Source organism: Podarcis gaigeae (genome assembly GCF_964106915.1).
Source record: "Podarcis gaigeae genome assembly, chromosome: 3".
Taxonomy (NCBI): domain Eukaryota; kingdom Metazoa; phylum Chordata; class Lepidosauria; order Squamata; family Lacertidae; genus Podarcis; species Podarcis gaigeae.
The window spans coordinates 36,938,824-36,963,526 of NC_139680.1; the positions used below are offsets into that span (position 1 = coordinate 36,938,824).

The 24,703-nt window shown below is 40.2% G+C and overlaps 2 protein-coding genes across 12 annotated transcripts in view; one reads left to right on the forward strand and one right to left on the reverse strand.

Moving 5' to 3' along the window:
• COL19A1 (collagen type XIX alpha 1 chain) overlaps positions 1–12,890 on the forward strand; it is a 191,974-nt gene extending 179,084 nt beyond the window's left edge. For 4 of the 6 annotated variants that reach the window (XM_083730076.1, XM_083730073.1, XM_083730071.1 and 1 more), the window contains 3 exons: positions 5,445–5,522; positions 5,734–8,182; positions 8,238–12,890. In XM_083730076.1, coding sequence (XP_083586202.1) covers positions 5,445–5,522; positions 5,734–5,870 — 215 coding nt within the window. In that variant the 3' untranslated portion in view covers positions 5,871–8,182; positions 8,238–12,890. Of the gene's footprint in view, positions 1–5,444; positions 5,523–5,733; positions 8,201–8,233 lie in introns of all 6 variants that reach the window. The other 2 variants (XM_083730075.1, XM_083730072.1) reach the window with 2 other exon arrangements.
• A 956-nt stretch (positions 12,891–13,846) lies between these two features.
• COL9A1 (collagen type IX alpha 1 chain) overlaps positions 13,847–24,703 on the reverse strand; it is a 93,152-nt gene continuing 82,295 nt past the window's right edge. For all 6 annotated transcript variants that reach the window (XM_083730156.1, XM_083730155.1, XM_083730159.1 and 3 more), the window contains 6 exons: positions 24,446–24,478; positions 22,244–22,390; positions 22,013–22,067; positions 19,639–19,827; positions 16,420–16,497; positions 13,847–14,788 (listed from right to left, as the gene is read on the reverse strand). In XM_083730156.1, the coding sequence (XP_083586282.1) occupies positions 14,607–14,788; positions 16,420–16,497; positions 19,639–19,827; positions 22,013–22,067; positions 22,244–22,390; positions 24,446–24,478 (684 nt within the window). In that variant the 3' untranslated portion in view covers positions 13,847–14,606. The remainder of the gene's footprint in view (positions 14,789–16,419; positions 16,498–19,638; positions 19,828–22,012; positions 22,068–22,243; positions 22,391–24,445; positions 24,479–24,703) is intronic.

The following is a 24,703-nucleotide window of genomic DNA, read 5'->3' on the forward strand; positions in this document are numbered from 1 at the left end:
CTAGATCTAAAAGAGAGAGCTGCTTTAAATCTCATGGTAGTTACTATTCACATGCAGACTTGGGTTTCTACTGTTGGAACACACATCAGGTTACACTGGGTGGGGAGAAACACCTGCACCCAGAACCAGGGGCGTGCTCATTGTACAGGCAGCACAGTGCTAGCCCCCAACCTTCAATTCCTGGCATCTTCAAGTAGGGCTGGGAATTTCCTCTGTCCGAAACCCTAGAGAGGGTCTGCCAGTTAGTGTAGGCTACTCAGTAAAAGGCAGCTTTTCTTGTTCTTTTTATGTACATGGACACACCCTAAAAACATCATCAACAGGCTTAATCTGAGCCTGTGCTCACTAGGATTTACCGCCCCCTTCATATGGAGCAATAACAAAATAACTTTGATTGTGTGCAGAATTCCATCATTTCATAACCACTGTCAGTTCCCATAAATCTGAGAATAGGTTTTTCGTGGCAAAAGGAATTATCTGCCATATGTGGAAGATTTGGCCTCAGTGCCTCTTTCCTTATAATCTATTATTATTATTATTTATTTATTTATTAAATTTGCATACCATCCTTTATCTGAAGGTCACAAGATAAAAATGCAAAAAGCGTAATAAAAAGTAAAAGCAGAAAAACCAAACCAGTAGCCCTGCTCCCATGAACACGTTTAAAAGGCCATATAATGTTTAATCAGCCACAGGCCTGGTTACAGAGAAACAATTAAAGACAATGAACAGAATTAAAACCGTTTAAAATGGTGCCATGCACTGTTACTATTTTGCCTTTATAATAAAGCAATAAACATAGAAACGGAGTTATTGTGGTTGTGGGGTATGCAAGAGAATGTTTTGTGGGGTTTTGCTTCTGGGAAAGTTCAAGTCGTACTGATTGCAAAGGGTCAGTGGGTCAAAACTAGATAAAAAATACTTAAGGAAAATGTCTAAAACAGTATTAGTTCCACCAAAATATGCCTTTAGCTCCCCCCTCCCAGCTGTTTGTTGTCTACAAGATACAATATTCAGGCTCATTCAGTCTTCTCAAAGCCAAAACATACCAGCCATCAAGCAACTACTAAACTATATGACTGCTTTGAGGGAAGTTATTTTGCACATACAGAGATAAAGCAGGAAACTTTATATGTCCATTTGCTATTTACTGGGATAAAAGTTAGTATAAAGAAAATTCTTTTGTTCATTGAGCAAATATCTATGTATGTCAGGTAACAGTGGATCATAAGGGAAACTGTCTAAAAATGCCCCCCCCCCCCCCCGTATATGGCTTTTGGATTAATGAGAAGGTTCTGAGCTAGCTTCACACAGAACATAAATATAAAAATATATTTCAAAAGATTTGCACGCTCATAGATTATTCCCCCCCCCAAAAAAAAAAGAGTTGTTAAGGTGCCTTGGAGCATGAAAGAGTCCTGAGCATGTAGCTTGCTCTCTGGATGGTTATAATCAAGGGGGGTGGGGTTCAGCCAGAAACCACCAGAACTCAGTTCTGGCACCTCTCAGGTAAGGGCCATTGCCATTCTGAGAGAACGAGGGAAGCATTCTTGATGCATTCTGGGACCTCTTTTTCCTAGAAAAATAGCTGTAGTTACAATTATATAGTTTTATGTGGTTTGGATTAACATTTAGGGAAGGTATGAGGTAGAGCAGGGTCCTGTGTCAATTGAGCCTCTGAATCTAATTATCAACAAGAATCCGTAAGAGAACGATGCATTATTAAACTACCCAAAGGTGAACAGTGTGCTGAACACCTAAAGAGGGTTCTGTTTTCAAAAATCTCCACAGTCCAATACATTCATACCTTGGTTCGCAAATGCATTGCGAGTCAAATGTTTTGGCTCCCGAACACCACAAACCTGGAAGTGAGTTTTCCAGTTGGTGAACGTTCTTTGGAATCCGAATGTCCAACACGGCTTCTGCAGCTTCCGATTGGCTGCAGGAGCCACGTCTTGGTTTCTGAATGTTTTGGGAGTTGGATGGACTTCTGGAATGGATTCCGTTCGACTTCTGAGGTACCACTGTACATTTTTCCCTTTAACAACATTGTAGAGCAACAGGTGTGTGTTCTCAATGGCATAATATAGAAATGGACATAAATGGAAAAGCTCTTTAATGCCATTAATTGAACTTTGTTTTCTACTCAGAGCATTAAAGAGACTTTTAGAGGTTTCTAGAAGTTTCCGCAGGCATTTCCTCCATTTCAGTGGCTCGCCCCACCCCAGACTTCCACAGCCATGGGTACAGCTGTTCTCGTGGGCATGACTGATAAACACTCGCGTTTGTGCAAGTGGGCATGTATACACAGCCACTTTGAGATAAGCACTGCTTGTTTATCTGAACAAGTCCTTTGCAGTGCAATCCTATACACAATTACTCAGATGTAAGCACATCTCCCAAGTAATATTAGGCTTTATGAAATCACAGCCTAATTCTCTTCTAAACTTCCAGTATGCTCTCATGTGCTGAGAGATTACAGTAATGTGATATGTTTTAAAAAATAATAATACATTTTTACTGTAAATGTTGATATTAAACATTGCAAATTTCTGATTATACTTACTGCAGCATTATAACTAGTTGGTGTAGGTGCTAAATCAACATCTTTGTTATATAGCCAAATGAAAAAAATGGATAGGGCCTCTGTGTCTTTAATAAAAACTTGTTGAAATTCCCTCTTGTGTAGAACTATTGAAAGTGCAGGAGCCCAGTCTTCTGACCAGCCTGTTAAGAACCTTGTTTCATAGCTGTAAATCATTTTGCTCTAAAGCGAATTTAAAATCTCACTCAGGTAGACTGTGAAGTTAAACTCCAGAAGTTTAATCATTAGTAAAATATACCTCATGTAAAATCTACTGTACTGCTAGAGATCTGTTTCTGGATTGTTCTTTAATGGTGGTGTTATTACACATCTAAATGTTTTTTTTCTCACTGTTTTGATTCTGTAAAATAAAGAAGTTTAGAAAGTTGTTCATGAAATGTTTTATTAAATGTGCAGTTATTTTTGTTACTCTGCGGTGTACAAAAGCATTGGTTTATATGTAACTGAGCTTTGTTTTACCCCATTCATAACCTTAAAATGTGAGCAGATAGTTGTGTTATTAGCTTTCTTTCATTACTTGAATGTACACAGAACTTCTCAGCCTGTATTGATTCCTTGTGATGCATTTTCATTCTGTACATGTTATTCCAAGTAGGAATTTTGAAGGCGATTTATTATTAATATTGTTTATTTCTTTATGGATGGTGCATGTAGAGATTTTACGGATAAATGTGCAGCAGGATTGCCCTCTTTGTTTTAATGTATAGCTCAACAGAGCTTTTTTATCATATAAAAATGCTACTTATTGTAAGACTAAAGAAAACCAAGGCGGTGTAACAATTGGGAAATGCAACAGATGCCCCGATTATGGTGTGAAAGAGTAGGAATTAAAACAAAATTTACCACATTTCTGGCAAATATATTTATATAAAAAATAATCATGGTAACTGAAGGTCAACAGTATTTTGTACAGCTCTACCCCAAAGGACACAGATTTCACAACTAACATATGAAGATAATGGGTGGAGTTCAACTAACTTTTATTCGGAGTAAAATTAGTAGACCTAACTTAGTCATGTTCCTTGATTTAAATGTGTCTGCTCTGAGTAGGCCTAACCTTGAATTCCACCCATTGTTTTTATTGCATTTTTAATTTAAAAAGGTTTTGTTTTCAGTTCCAGTGCCTGCTTATTTGTCTGTTAATATTGGTCCATTCTGTGGTGCCATGCATGCTACCCTCGCATGTTACATGTTCTCCCAAATACGTGCTTTAGTCATCTTTTGAGTTGTTTTGAGGGACATTGGAGCGTTGTGGTAGGTGAACAAAAATACCATGTTTTTGTGCTTTAAAATCAAAGGCAATTGCAGCAATTATATCACAATCAACTTGTTGAACAAGAAATATTTATGTGTTTTGTGATACGTTTCTACCATTAGATCTCAGAGATATTTAAAGTAGATCTAATTTATCCTTCTGTTTCCTGAGTTTAGCCCCTTAGGTGGCTAAACTCCAAGGCTAGTCTATAAGCTTTCTGGGTCCCATTACTGTTGAGGTAACATTAGTTAAACTCATATTGATCCACACTCATGTTCTTCTAATGGCCCCTATCCAGAAACTCTAAAAAGTAGATGTCCTACCTGGCAATGGAAACTCTGGTTGGTAGACATGTGCCTCAAATGTTCTCTCTTGTCAGGAACATGGGTTTCCTCCTTGCTGATAGCTATAACATTCAGAAATAGCCAATGTCGTGCCCTCCAGATAATGTAGTGTTCGCCAGCTGGTATGGTCACACTTGAGGAATGATGGCAGCTGTAGTCCAACCACATTTGGAGGGTTCCACATTTGGCTACTCCTATTTATTCTACATCATTGCAACTGTGTCTGCTGGCTGCCATTTGCTTGCTTGGCTGCTTCTTCCCTGGGGAAAAGCCAAAAGAAGTCTAAATAATAATCAGCCTTTTCAGACCCAGGACCCAACTTCAGCCCAAACATGCATGCAACGGATCATGAAGAATGGCGAGCTCTTTCTCTCTTGTTAAAAGGCTGAAGTTTTGGGGAATGCCATTTCATTCTGTTAGTAGTACCACTTTCCACATGGGTCCTCTACATCACATAGAAGGTCTCTATGCTAGCTCCAAGCATAACATTTAAAACGAAGATCCGCTTGGTAAGCAAGACTGCATGTTGCACATCTTCATGTGAAAAAGCTATGCGTTTTTCAGCAACCTCCCCAGAATGGCTGTAACTATAATACTTACCAGTTTCTAGTGACGCATGGCTAGGGCCAGCACGCAAAGCAGGGATTTGAACATAGGAGTCCTGTGTTCAAAGCAAGCATGAATCCCTCCCATTCCTCTTACAGTAGCTCCCTTTCCCCCAAACCTCTTTCCCCTTTTTATTTCAAAGTAAGTTAAAAGTTTGATGGTGCCTAATTTTCAGGTTTACGATTCCTACTGTAATACTTTGTGAAACCCATGATGTTTCTTGTGTGCCACACTTGCTATGGATGTATGCAATTCTCTGTCAACTCCCGGTCAAAACTTATTATCAGGTTTGTTTAAAAGTGTTAAGAGAGAAAAATAAGTCATTTTGATGCCTGCTGTCATCCTCGGTGAAGGGTTTCTAATCCACTCTTGGGAGGAGCAAATCAAGGCAGGGTGGTAGCTCTAGAAGATTGTGAAAGGGGAACTTAGCAAGCAGCCCCTGGAACTCATGATCCATTCAGTTTCATTAGGAATTTGTGGAAGGAATGTTTTAAAAAGAGCTATCTAAATTGCCATCATTACTGTGGGAGGGAGTTATATTTTTTATCATTCTAATATTGGGAAAGAGGTTAGGAAAAGTATATATTCTGTGATTTCAGGGCACTCTTATTCCTTTTTTGTTTATCTCCTATAGGCTACAGAGGACAGAAAGGTGAAAGAGGTGAGCCTGGAATTGGCCTGCCAGGTGATCCTGGTCCACCTGGCCCTTCAGGTAAAAACATAAGTTCATATTTATCATAACCAGAACAGCAGATTAGCAAAAGAACTGTGAGGGGGGGGGGGTGATACTTCTAAGATTGGTTGCATATAAGCTGCCCTTTAGTGCATGAAAGAAATGCCTTTGATCTTCCTTTTTGAAGCGTCTCGACCCAGTAAATGCACCTGGTTTTACAATATTGTTGCTGTTGTTGTTATTTGCTTAGTCATTGGTATGCCGGGACCACCTGGAGCTCCAGGAGGACCAGGTCCACATGGCCCACCTGGGCCATCAGGAAGATGCAACCCAGCAGATTGCTATTACCACGTCTCTCAAACTCAACCACGAACAACTGGCAAATGAAAATCTTCTCTGGAAGTACTTTGATTCCTGGTTTACCCCTTCCTTGCTTCCCTCCTGCCCTACCTAATTTAAGCTTTAAAATACTTGGTACCTTTTTTTGGTCTATATACATGATATTGTGTGTAGGCATTTTACAGAGCATCTCAATGGAACAATGTTTATTTTCCAGTTAAGCCAATGCCGAGATGTTTTCTTGAGTTCATTCCATGTGTTTATAATTTTAAGCTAGTTTTCTATAGCAAAATGCAATTTTCTTGCATTCTGATGGCCTGTTGACCTCTTAGTGGTTTTTAACCTTAATACTTGCAAAACAAAATGTACTGTCATATATCTTATTTAGCTTTTGCTGGCTACCGTATATTGATGGCTTGGAGTTCATACATAACACCAAAAGCTCTGCTTGCAAAACTGCATCCAGAGTGTTGAAGCTTTCGTGAATCCTTGAGCAACTCTTTGAGAAATCAGCTGATATTTTTTCATGCGCCTTCTGCCCTTGTGCAGTATTGTAGACTTTGCTAGAAATTTATTAAATTTCTGGAAGCACTTTTCACATAGGAAACCTTTTTTAAAGAAAAGGAGCTGTTGAGCCTCTCTCCCATTAGTTGTGACACAGGGGGTCAGAGTGTGGTTAATGCAAGGCAGAGCCTGGAAGTCGCACATTGGTCTCAGTGGAGCTTACTTGCTGGCAAATGTACTTGCTGGCTTCATATGTGAAACAGCCCTTAATTATTGAAGGCTAACTTAGTTACTGAGTAGATTGTTGATAATGGCTCCTTCGTATTGTTCACTTGGCTTTGCTCTAGTCCTTTGCACTTCTCTTGCAAGGCAAGTCTCCCTGACCAATTATAGCCTCTGTGCTACAGGTGCTTCCCAACCTTTAGAAACTTTTTGAGGGGCACAAGAGTTGCATTGGAGTAGTAGGGATAATCCAGAATCAGGGTCCTGCCTTTGTGCAAGTGGAAGTGCTTCCATTAGGGCAAAGCCTTAATAAGATACCACCTTATAGAATTGTGTTCTTACGCTTAAGCTAGTCGTGTTTATATGTCAGGGGGCTTCTGCCTTATTTTAATATACCAAGGCCTTTATCTCAGGTAAAGTTCTGACAATAATACATTGAGAAGTTTGTGTATATATGTTCAGATAGAAGAGGATGGTGTAGCTTGAACTAGTACCCATGTATTTCATGAATGATGTCTGCCTTTGCATTGATTAATTTCGGACTCTAGTAATGGTCCAATGTTAGCATTTTTGCTAGAGTGAGTTTCAAAGTTCAACAACATTCATGCAGGCTAGGCTAGCCTGTAGTATTAAACAACCTTTCTGTTTGAAATATCCAGTGGCTGGGGCAGATTGACATTTTGTTTTACTTGAGGATAAAATGACCATACACAGTGAAGGGAAAGAGAAAAGTTGAACAGATATATAGCATCAGTAAATTAAAGTTCTGCCATCTAGGATGAATAAAAAGGAGATGCTTCTTAAAATAGATATTGCTCTAGGAGACAGTGGTCCTCAGCTGTTCTTGGGAGAGATGTAGCTACATCAGAACTCCATTAAGAAATGGAAGGGTAGTCAAAGACAGAAGTGATAGGTCCTTGCTGATGGGACTTGGGAATCATTTGAAGACCACTTCCCATGTGCAAGTTATAACTGAAATTAGAAAATAAGGACTTAATTCATGCTGTTCTTAAATTCAGGACAATTGCAGGCCATTCTTATCAAAAGAAGCCCTTCCCTTAAGGATTTTAGACTCTTAAGGGTTGTATCCAACAAAATCCTACTCAGAGCAGATCCATTGAATCTTAATGCACCTAAATTGGTCATGTTCTTTGATTTAAATGGGTTTACTCTGAGTAGAACTAGCATGGCTACAACCCTAGAACAGGGGTAGACAATTTGGTCCCCTCCATATACTGTGGACCATGAGTCCCACCAACAATGACTGTAGCTCATGCTGGCTGGGTTTTACAGGAGTTTCCCACAACACCTGGATGTTGGCTATTCCTGATCCACAGTGTCTTGTGTGAGCTACCTGAGAACATGGGAGTCTGAATGTGAGAAAATCCACAGAGGTAGCCATGTTAGTGTGATGTCAAAAAACAAGAGTGGCAGTTTAAAGACAATATATCGCGGTGACATAGCCTTCGCCAGATGCATGAAGTGATCACCTACTGTAGGTTGGTACGTGTGTGTGTGTGTGTGTGTGTGTATGTATATATATTAGTACAGAAAGAAGTGAAACTAGCCCAAGCAAATGCAGGAGATCTATAGGTGTATCATAGTACTATGGCCACTTTCACATTGCGTTAATTGTGTGTGTGTGTGTATGTGTGTGTGTGTGTGTGTGTGAGAGAGAGAGAGAGAGAGAGAGAGAGAGAGAGAGAACATATATAGTACAGTCTCACCTGTGAGGGGCCACATTCTGCAATCTCAGCGTCTTTATGCACAATCTGAGCTTTCTCCATGTTCTTCCTCCTAAGCAATACTGGTCACCATAGCTTATAATGGCATGAGCTGCATTTTTTTTACACAAATAAATAGCCTCATTGTTCACTCTCCATAGTCAAGACAATGCACATTATTATTTGATTGCTGTCATGATCCACAACACACATGTTGGGGCATGATCCATTCCTGTGTGTGTGTGTGTGTGTGTGTGTGTAGCTGCACCAAATGGAATCCTCTAAAGCAGGGCTCAGCAACAAGTTTGCTGTTGAGGACTGCATTCCCTTGGGGGTAACCTAACTATCAAGCAAGCACATGCCAGCTGTGGCCAGGACTGGGGCCCTTTATAGGCAGTGCCAAGGCTAATGGTGGCCAGGTACTAGAAGCAAAATTAAGTAGGCTCACTTTTCTCTTTTGGCCACCCCCTTTCTTTCCACGCCCCATGCCAAAACCTCCCCCCTTCCGTTTTACAAGAAATTATACTAATGATTTGGTGAAATTAGACACCACATGCAGCTCTAAGCCCTGCTCTTTGGTTAGGAGGCTTTCTCCTCTCCCTCTGCCCCTCCCCACCACCAATGTCCTGTCATTGGCTGGATACAAGCACTGGACAATGGGTCCACCCAGTACCTGCCATGGAAGGCCACCCGTTTGGGCCACTCTCTTGTGTAGATCCAGTCAGCTTGCTGCCTTCCAGGGCTGTAAATGCAATCTATTCTTCTCACGTGACCCTGAAGAAAAATGGTGTGCGATGGAAGGATGGATTGGCTCCCAAGTTTTTACATATATATTTTCTGCCCCCCCTTTTTTTAAATAATAAGAGAGATTAAGACAGCTGAAGTGTGGAAGATATGCTCAAAATTGTTAAATTCCTTGGAAATAAAATTTGGTCTAAACTGAACTTCAGCAAGCCCCTGCTTTAAAAGAATGCAGTCACATCAACACTATTTTGATGGGGGAACTGGGTTTATTCTGTTTGTTTTCAGTATGGTTGCATGTACTGCAGGACAGATATATTGTTTGGCCAGGGGCATTTTTCCTATTCGGGTTGTCACTCCTGTCTTATATGAACTTCTCCAGCGATTCCAAATTTTGCTGAAAAAGTCTCAGTATTTTAAATTTAGAATTTCTTTTAGACTTTGCTTTAAAAAATAATGAAAATATCGAGTTGTATTTAATTAGATGTAGAAAGGTTCCGATTTGGAAAGATAATCAGAGCAGCTCAGTTGATATATTGTTTGGTGCTGTGTGTATATTTTGGGTTTTAGCTAGTTGAACTAAAATTTTGATAAGGTACCTGGCAGTATTATTTAGAGGTTACTTTACTTGAATTTGTCAGGAACATTTATATATTTGGGGGGGAAATATTTTTAATTCACATTGTTTATAGTTTTGTTTGTGTCTAAGTACTTGGGAAAGGCTTTCCAACATGTTAATGATTTTAATAGTTAATTTGGATCATTCAGATCACTTTGAATCATTTTTCTTGTCTTTAATGCTTTCCTTTTTTGAAAAGCATTAACAAAACTTTTTTTGTTATATGAAATAGTGTATTTTGTTCTACTGTCTTCACTCAGTTTTTAAGATGTGGAGAATATTCTGTATTTATAGCTAAATGCAACAAATCAGGAATAACTCTGTAGCTATTCTATTTTAATCGAGGCGCATGGTGTCTTGAAATGAGCACTCTGTGGTTTTTTCCTGTTTTATCTTGTGTGTGCCAGAAACCAAACATTTCCAACTTCTGTTTGTCAGTTTAAGTTAAACTCTTATTTCCATATTTCTGTTCTAGTGATATTTTCTCTAACAATTTTATATATATGGATATCAGCAAACTTAAACAGCAAATACCACATGCAAACATACACACAAACCAATCAAATAACACAGTAAGAAAATTCTCTTGCTCCTGGAACTATTGAATACAATTAGTAACCAAAATAGAATGGAACACTGACAGCCGAATCCCGCAAATGGAATCCATATTCAGCAACAAGTTTATGCTTGCAAGTCCTTCCCTATTGGTTATGAAAGTGGTTTTTACCACTCCCACTCCATGCAAACACTAGCGAATAAAAATCAGCCTGGTCATCCACTCTGATGGCGCTGAACATCACAGCACTGTCAGACATTGTACTGTAGAGCGGGAGACTGCATTCAGTGTCCCCATTTCTTCCCCCACCTCTAACATCTAATCATCTGTTCACTATTTATACAGGAATATCTCTGGAGAAGGAATACTATGTGCAGACCTGAAGGCTACTGCATGTATTATTTCAGTAGTACGTGTTCCCATCATGGTGCCTTGCACAAGCCTATTATCTATCTGGAAGAGAAGATCCTTTGCTCATGCAAAACTTCTTTCTGGCTACCAGTCATACAGTGTGCAACATTTCAGACTTTGATCCAGTTTACTGTCCAATGAAGGAGAAGCAAGCAAGCAAGCAACAATTGAGTCAACCCAATTGTGCCCTATTGGATCAGGTGCATAGTTGCAACCTACTGATTTAAAATGGATTACCTGGGGATGAGGGTTCTAGGTGTTCCATAATATTTTGCCTTTCTTCTGAGCCCATTGATGAACGTGGCCAAAACGTTTTGCGCAAAGCCCATAATGATTTGCCTCCCACCTGTATCTCTTTGTTCCTGCTTTACGTTAAACTGTTGGTCATGACCCAGGTTTGGTGGCATAGCTTAGTGCATAGCCTTGCACAATTTTTCTGAACAGTTACACGGTCTTGTCTCTAGAAAAAGCTCTCAAAATGGTAGGAATGTTAGGGAAGCTACAATAAAGTATTTTGGTTTAGTGGTACAAGTAATATGTAGAATACAATGAGATGTGTTTTTATTCTTCGCATTAGATTATTTTAAAAGTTCCATTGACGCAAAATTCATTAGACTTCCGAATTCTCATTAACAAATGCTGTGTTTAGTAGTATTTGGGTTTGTAAAGCTACTGTAGGTTAGTTAATGTTAAAATTTTGCAGAGTTCTTCAGGGTCTGTGCTATACCTCTAAAGTCCACTTGGTGGCATGAAGCACATTTTTGTTTGTGCATTTCACTTAAATAAGGATTAAATTCTACAAATGTATATAAGGCAGGAAATGGTGAAAAGTTTATTTCTATATAGTGCACTAAGTTTCCATTTTTGTGTCCTTAAGTTTAATAGATTTCTTTTTCTTTATTGGTCTTAAAAATATATTTTATTTTATTTGATGAATACAGGGAACAATTCAGGCAAAGTTTCCCCACCCACCACCACCACCACCACTTTGAAGTCCCGCTGTTTTTCAGCATTGGAATTCATGGGGCTTGACTGTGCTTAACTTTGGCTGGATAATTCTCAGTTGCATTGCTTCTTCTTCCACCAATGACTGTGACATAATCACAATTTATGATTCAACTTGTTTATAATGTAGCTTGTAGGTAATGAAACCACAGGTAGCCCATCTCAGGCCCGCAACTTGGCGCAAGCTGGAGGGGATCCTCGCAGGGATCGTGCTGAACTGCTCTTCTTCCCTCCCACACTGTGTCACATGTCATTAGGGAAGAAGTAAGTCTCTTTCCTTTTTGCAGAAATAAACATGCTTTGTAAATTATGTGGAAGGTGTAGCCTATTTATCTTTGATATTAACATCTTAATATCAGTATTTTTGTATAAAAAGTGTATTTGGTTTCAGGGATTAATAAGAGGACATTTTATTCCCTTCTCCCTTTGTCCTAAATCTTCCTTTTATTTAAGGTATGCAAATGTTTTCTAGATAGTCAAAGCTAGTTTTCAGCACATCTGATCGCCATTAACAGAACTTCAAGTCATGATAATGGTGCAGATTTCCAGATTAGCTGAAAAGCCTTCAAGTGTAATCTTGAATTGCAAGGAAAGATGTTATATATAAATAGACCAAATCCATGTACACAATCTAGGAGAACGAACATGAACGCCACATTCTAACAGAGTTAAGTATACTCAAAAAAAATATTTTAGTGGGCGTAAGCCCACTTCTGTCGTAGAATGTAAGCTCTGTTCATTGTCAGATTTATCTAATGAAAAGCAAATGCATTTAAATGGTTTTCTGAATTTTTCTTTGTCAATACTTTTTTTCAACTATTTCAATTGTGGAAGTTTTTGTTTTATTGTTGCCTTTCATTTCTGAATAACTAAGCACTAGTCTTCAAAACCTGTCTATAAGGTTCTGTTGGCATCTTGCCCACAAATGGAAAGTACAGCTGTTTGCACATGCTAAGCAGATTATTTTATCTACTTGGTCCCTTTAGTCTTAAATGAATTTTGAATTGAAGTGAGCCTGATTACTATCAGGTATGTTTCTTGTGTATCTATAATTGTAAACAGGTAGTTACGTTTTTATTTAAAGCCACATTATAAACGTGTGGATTTCCTCCTCCCAGAATTTTAATTCTGTTTTATGCATTTTTGATGGACTTTGCATTTTCCTCCTTGTAAATTTGTTTTATGTTACTGGATTTGTAAAAACAGTTTTATTTCTCTTGTCAGATAATTTCATTGTTTATTTCTGCGCTATTGCTATGGTTAAAATAAAACTTAATTGATCTAAGCATGATGTTAGGGTTGCTTTTCTTCCTATTGTCATCTTGAACCTGACATGCCATCAAAATGCAAATAAAGTAAATTGGTCTGAATAGCACTTGGAAGTAAGAATGCATAGGAATACAGTCTAAGCATTCTCTCCCATGGACTATTGCTGCCAAATTTAATTTATGCTTCTCTACATGTAAGTAGCAACTTGATGATGAAAGGAAGCAACAGTCTTTATGTGAACAGCTTTCAAATCATTGTCTGTCTTGAAGCAACACTTCATCTTTTTCCTTTTTTTAAAGTGCTCTTTTGTGCAAATCTGGTAGATCAAAAATTGTAATTTTAACTTGTGTTGAGCTGCACACATGCAGTAATAAACAAATACTGTGCCTGCGTGCACAGCTACAATGGTCCTCAGGTTTCTGGTACTACTTGTGGGTAGGAAAGTACTAACTGAAGGGAGGTGACAACACCACACAGTGTGAATACATCCCACCAAACACTGCCCACTAGTGCGGATGGAAAACACAGTGAAAACATAAATGTGCACATGGAAATAGTGACCCACATGGACATTAATGTCCTAGTGTGGATATAGCCACCATTTCCTAAGACAGGAGAAATACATTAAAAATGGGATTGGAAGAACAGTATGTTTCTGGCGGCAACTGCATTAAACCTGGTTCCCTGAAAAGAAGTTCTCCTTTTCTGAAAAATTCTAAGTGCAAAATAGAGAAGGGGAAGTAATGAAGATTAAAATAAGGGCACTTTTATTTTTGTCTTTCAAGATGACAGATCAAAGAATATATATATAAATTGTAAAACAAATTTACACAGTAGACTGATTCATACAATGCACTTTGTTTCCTTGAGAAATGAAATGTTATCCAAACATATAATGGGACTTTTCTAAGAAAGCTTATCTCCTTTGTTTTATTTGTGTTTACCATTCATACAAAAGAAAAATGCAAAGGGGTTAAAAAAGATTATTTATTTCAACTTTTATACAACCAGAGATGTGACTTCAGATCATTTAAAATAAATAAATTTGGCTATGAATCTTCGCTGTTTCCAAAGATTTAGATTCCTTTACCAGTGACTTTTTGGCCTCTTTGTTTAATTTCAGAGTTGGCAACAGTGTTGCTTTGAACAGAATTCAATACATGTTGGAACAGAAAATTAAAATTTCTATATGTAGCAGTTTCTTCACATGATATATTATGGGTAACGTGGCATTCACCCCTTTACAGAAGCTTCTCAGTGTGCAAAAGCATTTCACATGTTTTTGCATGGCGGCCATGTCTGTGTATTTGAAATTAGAGGAAGCTACATGGGAAAAGGTGAATGCAAACAACCACAATTTTACAGTTGCCTTGGATAAAGTCAACTGAATTACATCATTCTCTCTGATGCTGTAATACAGTACAATACAAAGAGGAGAAAGAAATAATAATAGTATTTGGGGAAGGTGTCTTAAAAAAGACACAGCGGCCTTTCACCATGATAAAAAAGAAAAGCCATCAGGTATCACTTTAAAAAAATAGTTGCCATGTACCTGTTTGTACAGGTTGAAGAGGGGACAACCAGTGCATGCAAAGTCTTGTCAAGCCTTGGATAGAGGAATTCTCTTACGTTTTTACTATATGCATCTCTTCTGCTGTTTTCTCTCTGTTGTCAAATATATGTGCAGATAGTACATTGTTGCCAAACACTCACGTTGCAAACTTTTGCACTTTTCACGGCCCTTTCACATTGTCCGCTCGTAGTCCTGCTTGCACAGTGCAGGCTGATGGCTCACAGTAACCAGGAGGACCAGGGGGCCCCGGAGGCCCAGGAATGCCCGGTAGGCCACCTGCTCCAGGTGGGCCTCTGTCGCCATCTCGCCCATCGGTTCCATAGCTGGGTTTGCCTGGTTCTCCTGCAGAGGGAGATGCAGCACATGGATCAGGAGAGTTCAGCGTGCATGTCTATATTCACCAGCCTGAACCACGTGTCTCATGGAATATTGGCTTCCAATACAGTACAAAACAGAAACTCCTCATCCAAAGGAGAAGACCCTAATCTGGCATTCAAGTTTCCCCTTCTTTGGTTCACAAAAGGATAAAACAATAGAATTATTCATTAAAAGCAAACGAAACAACTATTAGAAACGTTAAAAAAATAAAATAAACCAGCAATATACTGAAAACACATTGGCATTAGATATCTGGGGTAAGTTTGTCTGAACAAACATAAGGAACTGCTTTATGCTGACAGTGACTTTTTTTCCTAGTTCTAGTAATGCTGGGGATTTGAATAGGGAACTTACATATGTGTTCAAGGCATGTGATATAAAGGGGGTGGCGGCAGCTATGGCCCCTGAATAAAAAAATTGTTTCCAAACCCAATAAGCTGCCTTCAAATAAACTAGGCCATCTACTTCAACCATGTTCAATCTGATGGGCAGATATTGCGTTTGCAAAAATCGCAGGGTCTTGCCCTTCCTTGGCAGAGCATTAAGGCCGAATTTCCCTCGAGCTGCCTGCTTTTGAGACTGCATAATATTATTGGAAAGAAATCTTGCTCATGGAAAACGTAATATTGTGGAAGAGGGATGAGATTGTTAAGAAATCAAGGCAACTTGAAAAGTTTTGCGTATCACGAATAAAAATAGTTCAAAGATATTTATAGAAGTGTATGCATATAAAATACACAGTCCTTAAAAGTTGCAATCCATACTTTTAATACGGCAAATTATTTGTGCCATAGTTACCACTAGAGGGCACTTGTGTTACATTTATAAGCAAGGGTTTCTCATTCTGCAGTGCTTCATATTGGTACAGTAATACAGCAAGCTAAATTTTAAAGAGTCCTGCAACCAAAATCAGATCTAAAGGATTTGCAAATCCTTAAGCATGCCATATATTCTGGAAGCCAACTTGCTATTTTTAACTTAATCATTGTGTTCTCGATCCCGACCTTGTACTATTTTACCACACCCTGCAATGTTGGCAGTATTAGGTCTATGGAACTTGATTCTAAAATTTTATTCTGTGGCTTTCTGAGTTGCAGGCTGGCTTTTATTAATGAGTCAATTGAGAGCTTCCCATACAGTTTTGAAGATGTAACAAACAGTGGCACAGAAGACCGTTTGAGAAGAGCTACCAGCCATAATTTGGAAGCTGAGCTGCTAGTTTCAGGGGGATGCACTGCCTGCCTTGATCATAGAGATCACAGCATTACCAAAAAAGAAGGGTGAAAGGAATTGAGACATGGGGTGGGGGGGCAGTTGTATGCATATCCTAGTAATTAAGCATTCACTCCCTTGCAGACAGACACCCACATTTCCAGGGTTGTTAAATATAGCATTTCATGCACAGCTGCACAAACACTTCTTGAATTTCCTAGAGCACAGGTGGGGAATCTGTAGCCTGCTGGGTGCCACGGGGCTCCAACTCCCCTCATACTTGACCGCTGGCTGGGGCTGACAGGAGATGGAGTCCAACAGTATCTGGGGAGGGGGGCTGTTGGTTCCCCACCCCTAACCTAGAAGCAAAATTCGGAATTTACCTGGGAGTCCTGTTGTGCCTGGTAAGCCTTTGGGTCCTCGACCTGGGAATCCTCTCTCCCCCTTTTCACCTGTTTCACCTAAAACGTATTAATGGAACATTATGTGCAATCTGCATGAAGAAATGTTCTGCGCACACACAGACACTTAAAATCAGTGGACAGGACAAATGATCCGCAGCTCAAGCAATAACAGAGATTTAGAGCAGAGCAGATTCAGTTAAACTAAATACATATGTCCTTAAGGGTAGCTTCCCACTACTAAATCCCCCCCACAGTTAGAACTGACTGCTATCTCTATAATCACACATTACAGATCCAATTTCCAAGCAGGGACTTTGCCTTTCTATAGCTGTTTTTTTGTTCCCACTAATCTTGCCCCACCCCCACCCCCTTCTTCCCTTTCTGCATCACATCACTACACGAGAGTGGATCACATGCCTGGATGTAAAATTTGGGTTGTTAAGCATTTTAAAAAACAAACAGGAATAGTTACACTGTAAACAGTACGCTTCTTCTGAAATGACTAACTTGAAAGATCACCTGCACTATGCAATGCTGGCAACCAGAGACCAGTTTGCCACCCTAGGGAGTTTTCTGTCTGGCGTGTTCAGCTTGGTGGCAAATAAAGCGGAGGCCTCTTTGCTGTGCACCTTCTCTGGGGTCATCACAATTTATTTCTACCTCAGGTTTTCCCCTTTTCATGGCCCGATTCTGGGGAACTGCCCAGAGTTTGACATTTTGTAATAGCTATTGGCAGTAATGTTGATGGGACACCATTGTATCATATTTTGTTATAGGCATCACAACTTGCTGCATCCTAATGTGTGCTGGCTCTGGAAACCAGATTGCTGGGAAGCTTTGCCTCCCCCCCCCCTTTTATGCAGCATAATTAGCAGCTTTTAGCATTCCGTTCTTATTCATTCTCCAGAGTCATCCCCTGTTCCACCACATTTAGATGTATGTGGGTTCTTCCAGGTGGTGATTACTGTGTCCCAAAGTAATTATTAGGTTGCCAGAGATCAAGTTATTTTCATCTAAGCTTTGTTAATTTCACTTCCTTTGTCCTCTTTCAGCCACCTCTGCTCTTGGAATGCAAAGACCAAGGCACACGGTTACTGTGCTCAAACGGATCTTTGTTCCTGTTGAGCCAGCAGCCTGAATTGTTATTTCCAGGTCCAGTTATCCCCAGTCTGGCGTTCCAGTGCTCTAATCACTTAGAAAAGTTCAGTGGCAGGCCAAATTGAACTCTGTGTTGGTTCTAGACCGTTGGCTACCCATGAGCACAGTCTTATCAGCACTCAATAAACTACGGCTCATCATTCTACAAAGGCACTGCTGCACAACTAAAACTGGTTCTGTAGTGGTTTATTTGTCATGTCTTTCCTGCAAAGGTGAGTTGCTCTGTTCAAAACCCCTAGCCTACCTCACAAAACTACAGTAGCCAGGTTTGCCTATGGAGCAGTTTACTGTCTATAACTGGGTAAAAGCACGCAAAAAGCAGTTGAGGGTGGGGGGGGATGCTTTCATGACAAGGGGAAATAAAGCATCTCACATCTACAAAATAAGTTAAATATTAAAGGTTGCTGATACAAACCCAAAATAAAATACGGCCTTAAGCAGAAACTGCTTTACGACCAGTGATGTGATTTCTTTCATTTTTGGCATTTTGTCACCCATTTTTTGACAGAGGGTTGGGGAGAGGCAGGTGCAAGTCCTTCCTTGCTTTGTGGCTCAGTCAAAGGAGAACAAAGATGAAACATTAAATTAGCAGATCTCCAGTTTAACTACAGTATTGAAAAGTGAGGTTTTCTTCCATAGTGGTCCCTCTGCAATTTGTGATTCTGAGTGAAGTTCAATATTGGGAACTAAGCCAAAGGGCTTCTCAAAACACATTTTTAAAAGAGCTCTCCCAACACCTTTCTAGTGTGGCATCACTAGAGTAGGTGATGTTCCCAGACACCTTAGATCCATGGTAACAATATGCTTAAGTGTCAAGCTAGCAGTGGGCCAGAGAATGCATGCAAACCTTGCTAAAATGCCACACTGGTGTAATCCCAACCCTGTCTAGCCTGATGTCATATTGATGCTTAGCAAGAAGTTTCAGATGAGAAACTTTACATTCAAAGGATGAATGTGCTCTATGTTTTTAATGGGAAACAAGCACAAACAGCCAGGCCTGGGAAGAGAAGCGAAATAAAATTCTGCATAAAGGGACTGGAGAGTGTTCTGAATGCAACAATGAAAGGTGAGGGGGAGATCTGTTTCTATCGCCAAGGCTGCAAAGCCTGTGCACACTTAATGGAATAAATGCCAATGAACTCAGCACTGGTCTCTTCCAGGTGAACGTGCAGAGGATTATGGTGCATATAGCCTATGTGATCTCAGTTCTTTCTTTGCCACTGTGGAAAAAAAAGTAGTAAATATATATCTCCCTAGTCGGGTTATTCATCTCAGAAACAGGAAGCTAAAACGATCATGGCTGCAGCTAGTTACACAACTGTACGGCCCATTTATTTTAATGGGAATTGATGTAAGCGAGCATCGTGTGTCGCAAGACCTGAGGCAACGATTGCCCTGATCTGGTTCCAGCAGAAATCTGCCACAACTTCCACCTGCCTCACACAATATCCAACTTGGCCTCTCTTGCATGATGCTCCAGCAGGCCCAGGTACCCTTCTGCAGCAGGACTCTGGCATAAATAGAGGCAATACCTTCTGCCTGTTTCAGTTACTCATGGGACTCTCAACTGGTTCATAAGAGATAGTAAGTAGTACAAGGGCATCTGGTAGAATTGGACTGACCAAGAAAAAGAAGAGCAGAGAATGAAATCTCAAGAAGGAGAGTGTGCAGACAAAAGTCACAGGGGAAACACAGAAATTAAGAACACATTCTGTTACATTCTGAGGTCAATAATGGGAAAAAGAAGAAATTTGCTTGTACTCTTTCCTGGAACAAAAATGAGAAAGGAACAATTTCTGGCATCAAAGCCAAGAACATGAACAAAGCTGAATCGATATGTATCAGTTGTATGTGACGGATCCATTATGGTAGACAAACTTCCATTAAACTGCATGCAGTAATGATCACGCCACAGCAAATAGCTTCGGTGTGTTTTATATGCAATCCTAGCACTGAGCAGCCCTCTCTTATACACATGTGGCTGAGTCCTGTTGACTTCAAGGAGCGATGCTCCCAGGTAAGCATGCATTGGTCTCTTACCTTTGGGGCCTTTCAGCCCAATGTCTCCAGGAGGACCCTTAAGGCCAGGCAGTCCCCGAAGCCCAAGCTGCCCTGGGAAGCCATTGTCTCCAGGTGGTCCAGGGGAACCCGGTGGCCCAGGGCGGCCTGGGAGGCCTGGAGCACCAAACTCCGGCCTCCGAAGACTGGCAGCCAGTTGAGCCAGTTGCTCTGTTAAGTGGGGGAGAAATGAAGATAAATTACAAACTAAGTTTAATCTAATCATTTGTAGTATTCAACTGCAAAGATATTAATCTGGATTTCTTGGTGGTTGCTTTTTTTTTTTTTACTCATCACCCTTTTAATAAAAGCAACATTTTCAAACCCATGCAACCATGAGGACTAGATGCCTATTGGCTTTTTTATGAATAAATAAAGAGTTGGTTCTTACAATTCTGATGAGACCCAATAGACTTCAAATAAGTTTCTGTAAGTAGTACCTCGGGTTAAGAACTTAATTCGTTCTGGAGGTCTGTTCTTAACCTGAAACTGTTCTTAACCAGAGGTACCACTTTAGTTAATGGGCCTCCCGCTGCCACCACCGTGTGATTTCTGTTCTCATCCTGAAGCAAAGTTCTTAACCCGAGGTACTACGTCCGGGTTAGCGGAGTCTGTACCCTGAAGCGTCTGTAACCTGAAGCGTCTGTAACCTGAGGTACCACTGTATTAGGTTTTATATTAGATGTGGCAATTCCTTGGTTTAAATACTTCCTAAAAACTGGGAGCAGAAGATTTCCATGACAAGGAGATGGAGAGGGGGGCATTTAGCATGCATCTGCCACAAATATGCAGGTAGAAAGGTTATGAGCAGTGAGCAGAAAGGAAACTGAATCCCTTACATGATAATTTGTTTTAATTCCCCATCTGAAAAGTTCTGTGATAACGTATCGGCCACACACTGACACTGTGAAAGATGAATTTTTTAATTTATTTTTTGCTTGGGATATGGCATGATGTTTCCAGTAGTTCCCCCCTTTTGCTGCAAATGCAACACTTCAACTGCTGAATCATCAGATGCCATTCAAATCCACCACAATTGGCCTCACATAACCTAATGTTCACAGAACAGGGAAAGCTGCCTATACCAAGTCAGAGCATTATTCAGCCTAGCTTAGCATTGTCTACACTGACCGACAGCTGCTCAAATCTTTCTAGCCCTACTGGAAATGCCAGGGATTGAATCTTCTTCATGCAAGACATGTGTTCTATCACTGAGCTGCAGCCCTTCCCTATAGGGACATTCTAAACTTGATAAAAGGAGATGGGAACATTTATCTTCATAGCAAAGCTAAATCTGAAGTGGAAACTAATAATATACCCTGTTGGGCAGTTTTAAAAAATAGCAGTTGTGCTGAGAAGGCCTCAAATTAAATCACAGAGTGCAATAATGCCTCTTAAACTGCTGAAATACAGCAGTGCAACATCCCAGAGGACCTCGGCAGCAGCCACTGTCAGCAGGGCACAGATTTCCTCCGCCCCGACACAGACGCAATAAATTCAAAGCTACAAATATAGCAAATTATAAAACAAGAATAAAATCAATGCTATTGCAATGTTTACACGCGCGGATGACTGACAGAACACAGTTCTCATTAGCTGCCCATACTTTAGCATGTTTTATCCTATGTCAAAGTTTGCAATTGGGGAGCTGAGTTCTACCACAGTCTATTTGACACATCATACTTCGGACACTTACAACCTTATTTTAAGGCTTTACAAAAGCAACTTCTTGAGCACCACAAAGTACAACTAAATGATCTTGCTTAAAATGCTGATGATCCATGTTAATTATAGCAATAGCATTGAGATGGCAGTTGTACTGGCAGAGGCTGGTGGGAGTTACCATCTGGAGGGCTTTGGGTTGGCAAAGGCTGCCTTTGATGGCTTTGCTTGTGGCCAAAATAGCCTTCATGTTAAAGGAGAAAAATGTCGTGGAGAATGCAGGAGCTTCTCTCCACCCTTCACCCTGTTTTTGACTGGGTGCTGTGCCTTCCTGTCCTGCTGCCCAGAGTCATGCCAACAGCTACATCTAAACGTTTGTTCCCTATAAAAAGTTGGAGCCAATCCAATGACTTGGAACACTGTTCTTTCTGAATGGGAATCTTCAATAAGAACAAAAACCAACACCACCACACAAGACAACCCACCACCCAAAAACTTCAAATTTCAGTTGTTTTCAAACCCAAATCAGCAGAGGTTCCAGCCAGCCAGCCACCAAAGCTTGTGCTGCTAGGAGAAAAGCAGGCGACACAGTAAATGCAAGCTCTTGAGGGCCTCAAGCTGCCTCCATGAAGTTTAGTGTTTGGTTGAAAAAACTCATATTGGGAGTTCACAAACAGAAACGTGGTTTATTTACCTTGCAGAACTCTCATGCAAACCTGCTTAATGTGTGCATCGGTTGGCTCTCTGCCCTGAAACAAATAAGCATTCTGTAAACAGTGGGCAGAATTGCGTCCAGCAAAAAAATTAGATGGTCCCAGCAGATTGCAGGGATCTGCAATAGATTGCCACCTGCAATTTTGATTGCAAGCCCATTCATAATTCTTGCAGTGACAGAAATAGCCATGCAAAAGAATATCTTACTTACAGCTGGGCCTTGGCTGCCAGGCAGGCCTGTTGCACCTTGTTGGCCTTGCAAACCGCGAGGTCCAGGAGGCCCACGTAATCCTTCTATCCCGGGCAAACCACGACTTCCTTCAGGCCCACGTGACCCAGGTTCACCAGGATTCCCAACCTAAAGATGGCAGGAAGTGAACAGATTTATTTCTTTCTTTTTTTGCAGAGTGAGCTACTCTTCCACATTGTTCCAGGTATCTCAATACAGCAGTAAACTGCTGCATGTACTTCCTCAGGCTCCCACAACATTCATATTGGAAAACTAGGAGTTGACGTTTGCAGATTTGTACTTTGTTGAATGATGGCACAGTGCTTGGGAAGGCTGCTCAGTAAAATGAAGATGGTTATATATCTTTCTTTTCTTTTTTTAAACATGGCTGCCATGGCACCCTGGCATTCTGAACAAGGTCCCCTGCTAGATCTCGCAATTTCAGCTGAAGAGGAAAGACTTAACAAGCCTTATGTGTGACCGTAGATTTGAGTTTGCCTTTATTTTTGCCGGCAGAGGCTGATCTCTTTTAGAGGAGGACCATTTTTATGCACTGCAGTAAATAAACACATAGGGAAGAGTCTGCTGCATAGCAAGTGGCATTTGCTTTCCCTTTTCCCCACAGGCACCTCCACTGTGATACATTACTTAAGCAATATGAATCCCTGAAGCAATTCTAAACTTTTGCCTTTGCACAAATCCTATGAATATATTAAATATTTAAAAAACAGCTTAACTACCAAGGAGGCCATAAACTACAAGTGCTTTTAAGATCTCCCCCTCCCCCATTTTTGTATTCTATAAATATAACTGCAGAGGAAATAAATATTAGATAAGCTAGAAATTGGTAACACAAGTGTTTGCAAATGGCTGCCTCTAAACCACTGCAGGGGAAAACTAATCGCAACTACTTCTCTTCTCAGACAAACAGAAAACTATGGCGCCAATGTTACTAGTTGCAGAACTTTTCATCCCTGGGATGATAACAAAAGTGGTAAGGATCTTGCAATGATCTATTGGGTGGATATGGAAACTGAAGAAGTTGGGGGTGAACTTTAATTTGCAAGATTTCAGTGCACCCTATATATTCTCCAATCAATGCATTCCAAACTTTACATAAGACCCCCATTAGCATAGTGTGGGCTGGCAGACTCCTTTTTATAGTATTCTGCATTACTTCATTGAGGAATCACTGAGACAGTGGGATAATCACGCAATCATTTTGAAATAAAACCTATTTAAAAGTAAGCATGTTTATGTTCATGTCCAAGGTCCACACAGCCCACCAATAGCCAAAGCTGCATCTTTTCAGATAGCAACAGAGATTCTGGGCAAGCTGCCCTGTGACCATAGGTGCATCATTAACTGACATCACCCAGGTACTTCACTCCTTCCTTTGGGTAGGTAAGCAAGTCTGGATGTCTCCAGTTCAGTACTGTTTACGATTTAAGTCTGAACCAGCAAATGGCTTCCAAGCAAGGCAGGTTATTGGGACATTGTTAAGATATCCCTGGCTTGTCTGGAAGACATTAAATAGGATTTCTCAGTTCAGATGTAACACTATGGTTAACTGAAGACTTCCTTGTTTTGCAGCTTATGTGGAAGGAGAAGCAAAGTGGCTGCATTAAGTGCACAGGGTTCACCTTCATGGCATGGCTTAGGAAACCAAGATAGGATTGTTTGAACATGGCCTCTGCCAATCTCTGTCTCAGCATGGACGAAAGCTATGGAATTACTTCTGGTAAAAGGAGTGGGGATTTAGATACTAAGCAGCCAAATTCTACATCCAGACTGAATGTCTTTTTTCTGTGTGAGATGCATAGGAGATATTCAACTCTGGATTATGACCTGTATAAAAATTTAAGTTCACAAGGATCGCTCTACTCAACCACTGGGAAGTTCCGCACTGACTCATTCATTTGCCCCTCTTCGCAGAAACACACAAACTCCTCCATCTCCACACACTGAGAGGTGAAATTTGTCACTCTAAGAAACCCTCTAGTAATCCACAGCATTAGAATAAAAACGATGAGTGATGGATCACATTTGCCTTAACTTCCTTGCTTGGGGAACTAAATATTGAAGCTCCATTTGCGAAGCTAAATAACCACCCCCTTGTTTGAAATATTCTGCTGATTTATTAAGGTTTTGATTTTCTGTAACAATGCAGTTCATCATACTTACAGATCCTTTAGGGCCTGGCAAACCCATGTCGCCCTAACAAAATAAGATGAATTGTGTCAGGATGGCATACATGCAAGCAGTTTTAAATAAAATGAATATTGTACTATTTTCTAAATATTTTAAGAAATGATATCACTCTAAAAGGGAATCGAAACCTCATGGTGTACTTAAAACGTAGACTTACAAAAGCAGTGTAAAAGGGTGAAAAGGGTTTTTTGTTGTTGTTGTTTTTAAAGGCTTCTTTTAAAAAATGAGGGG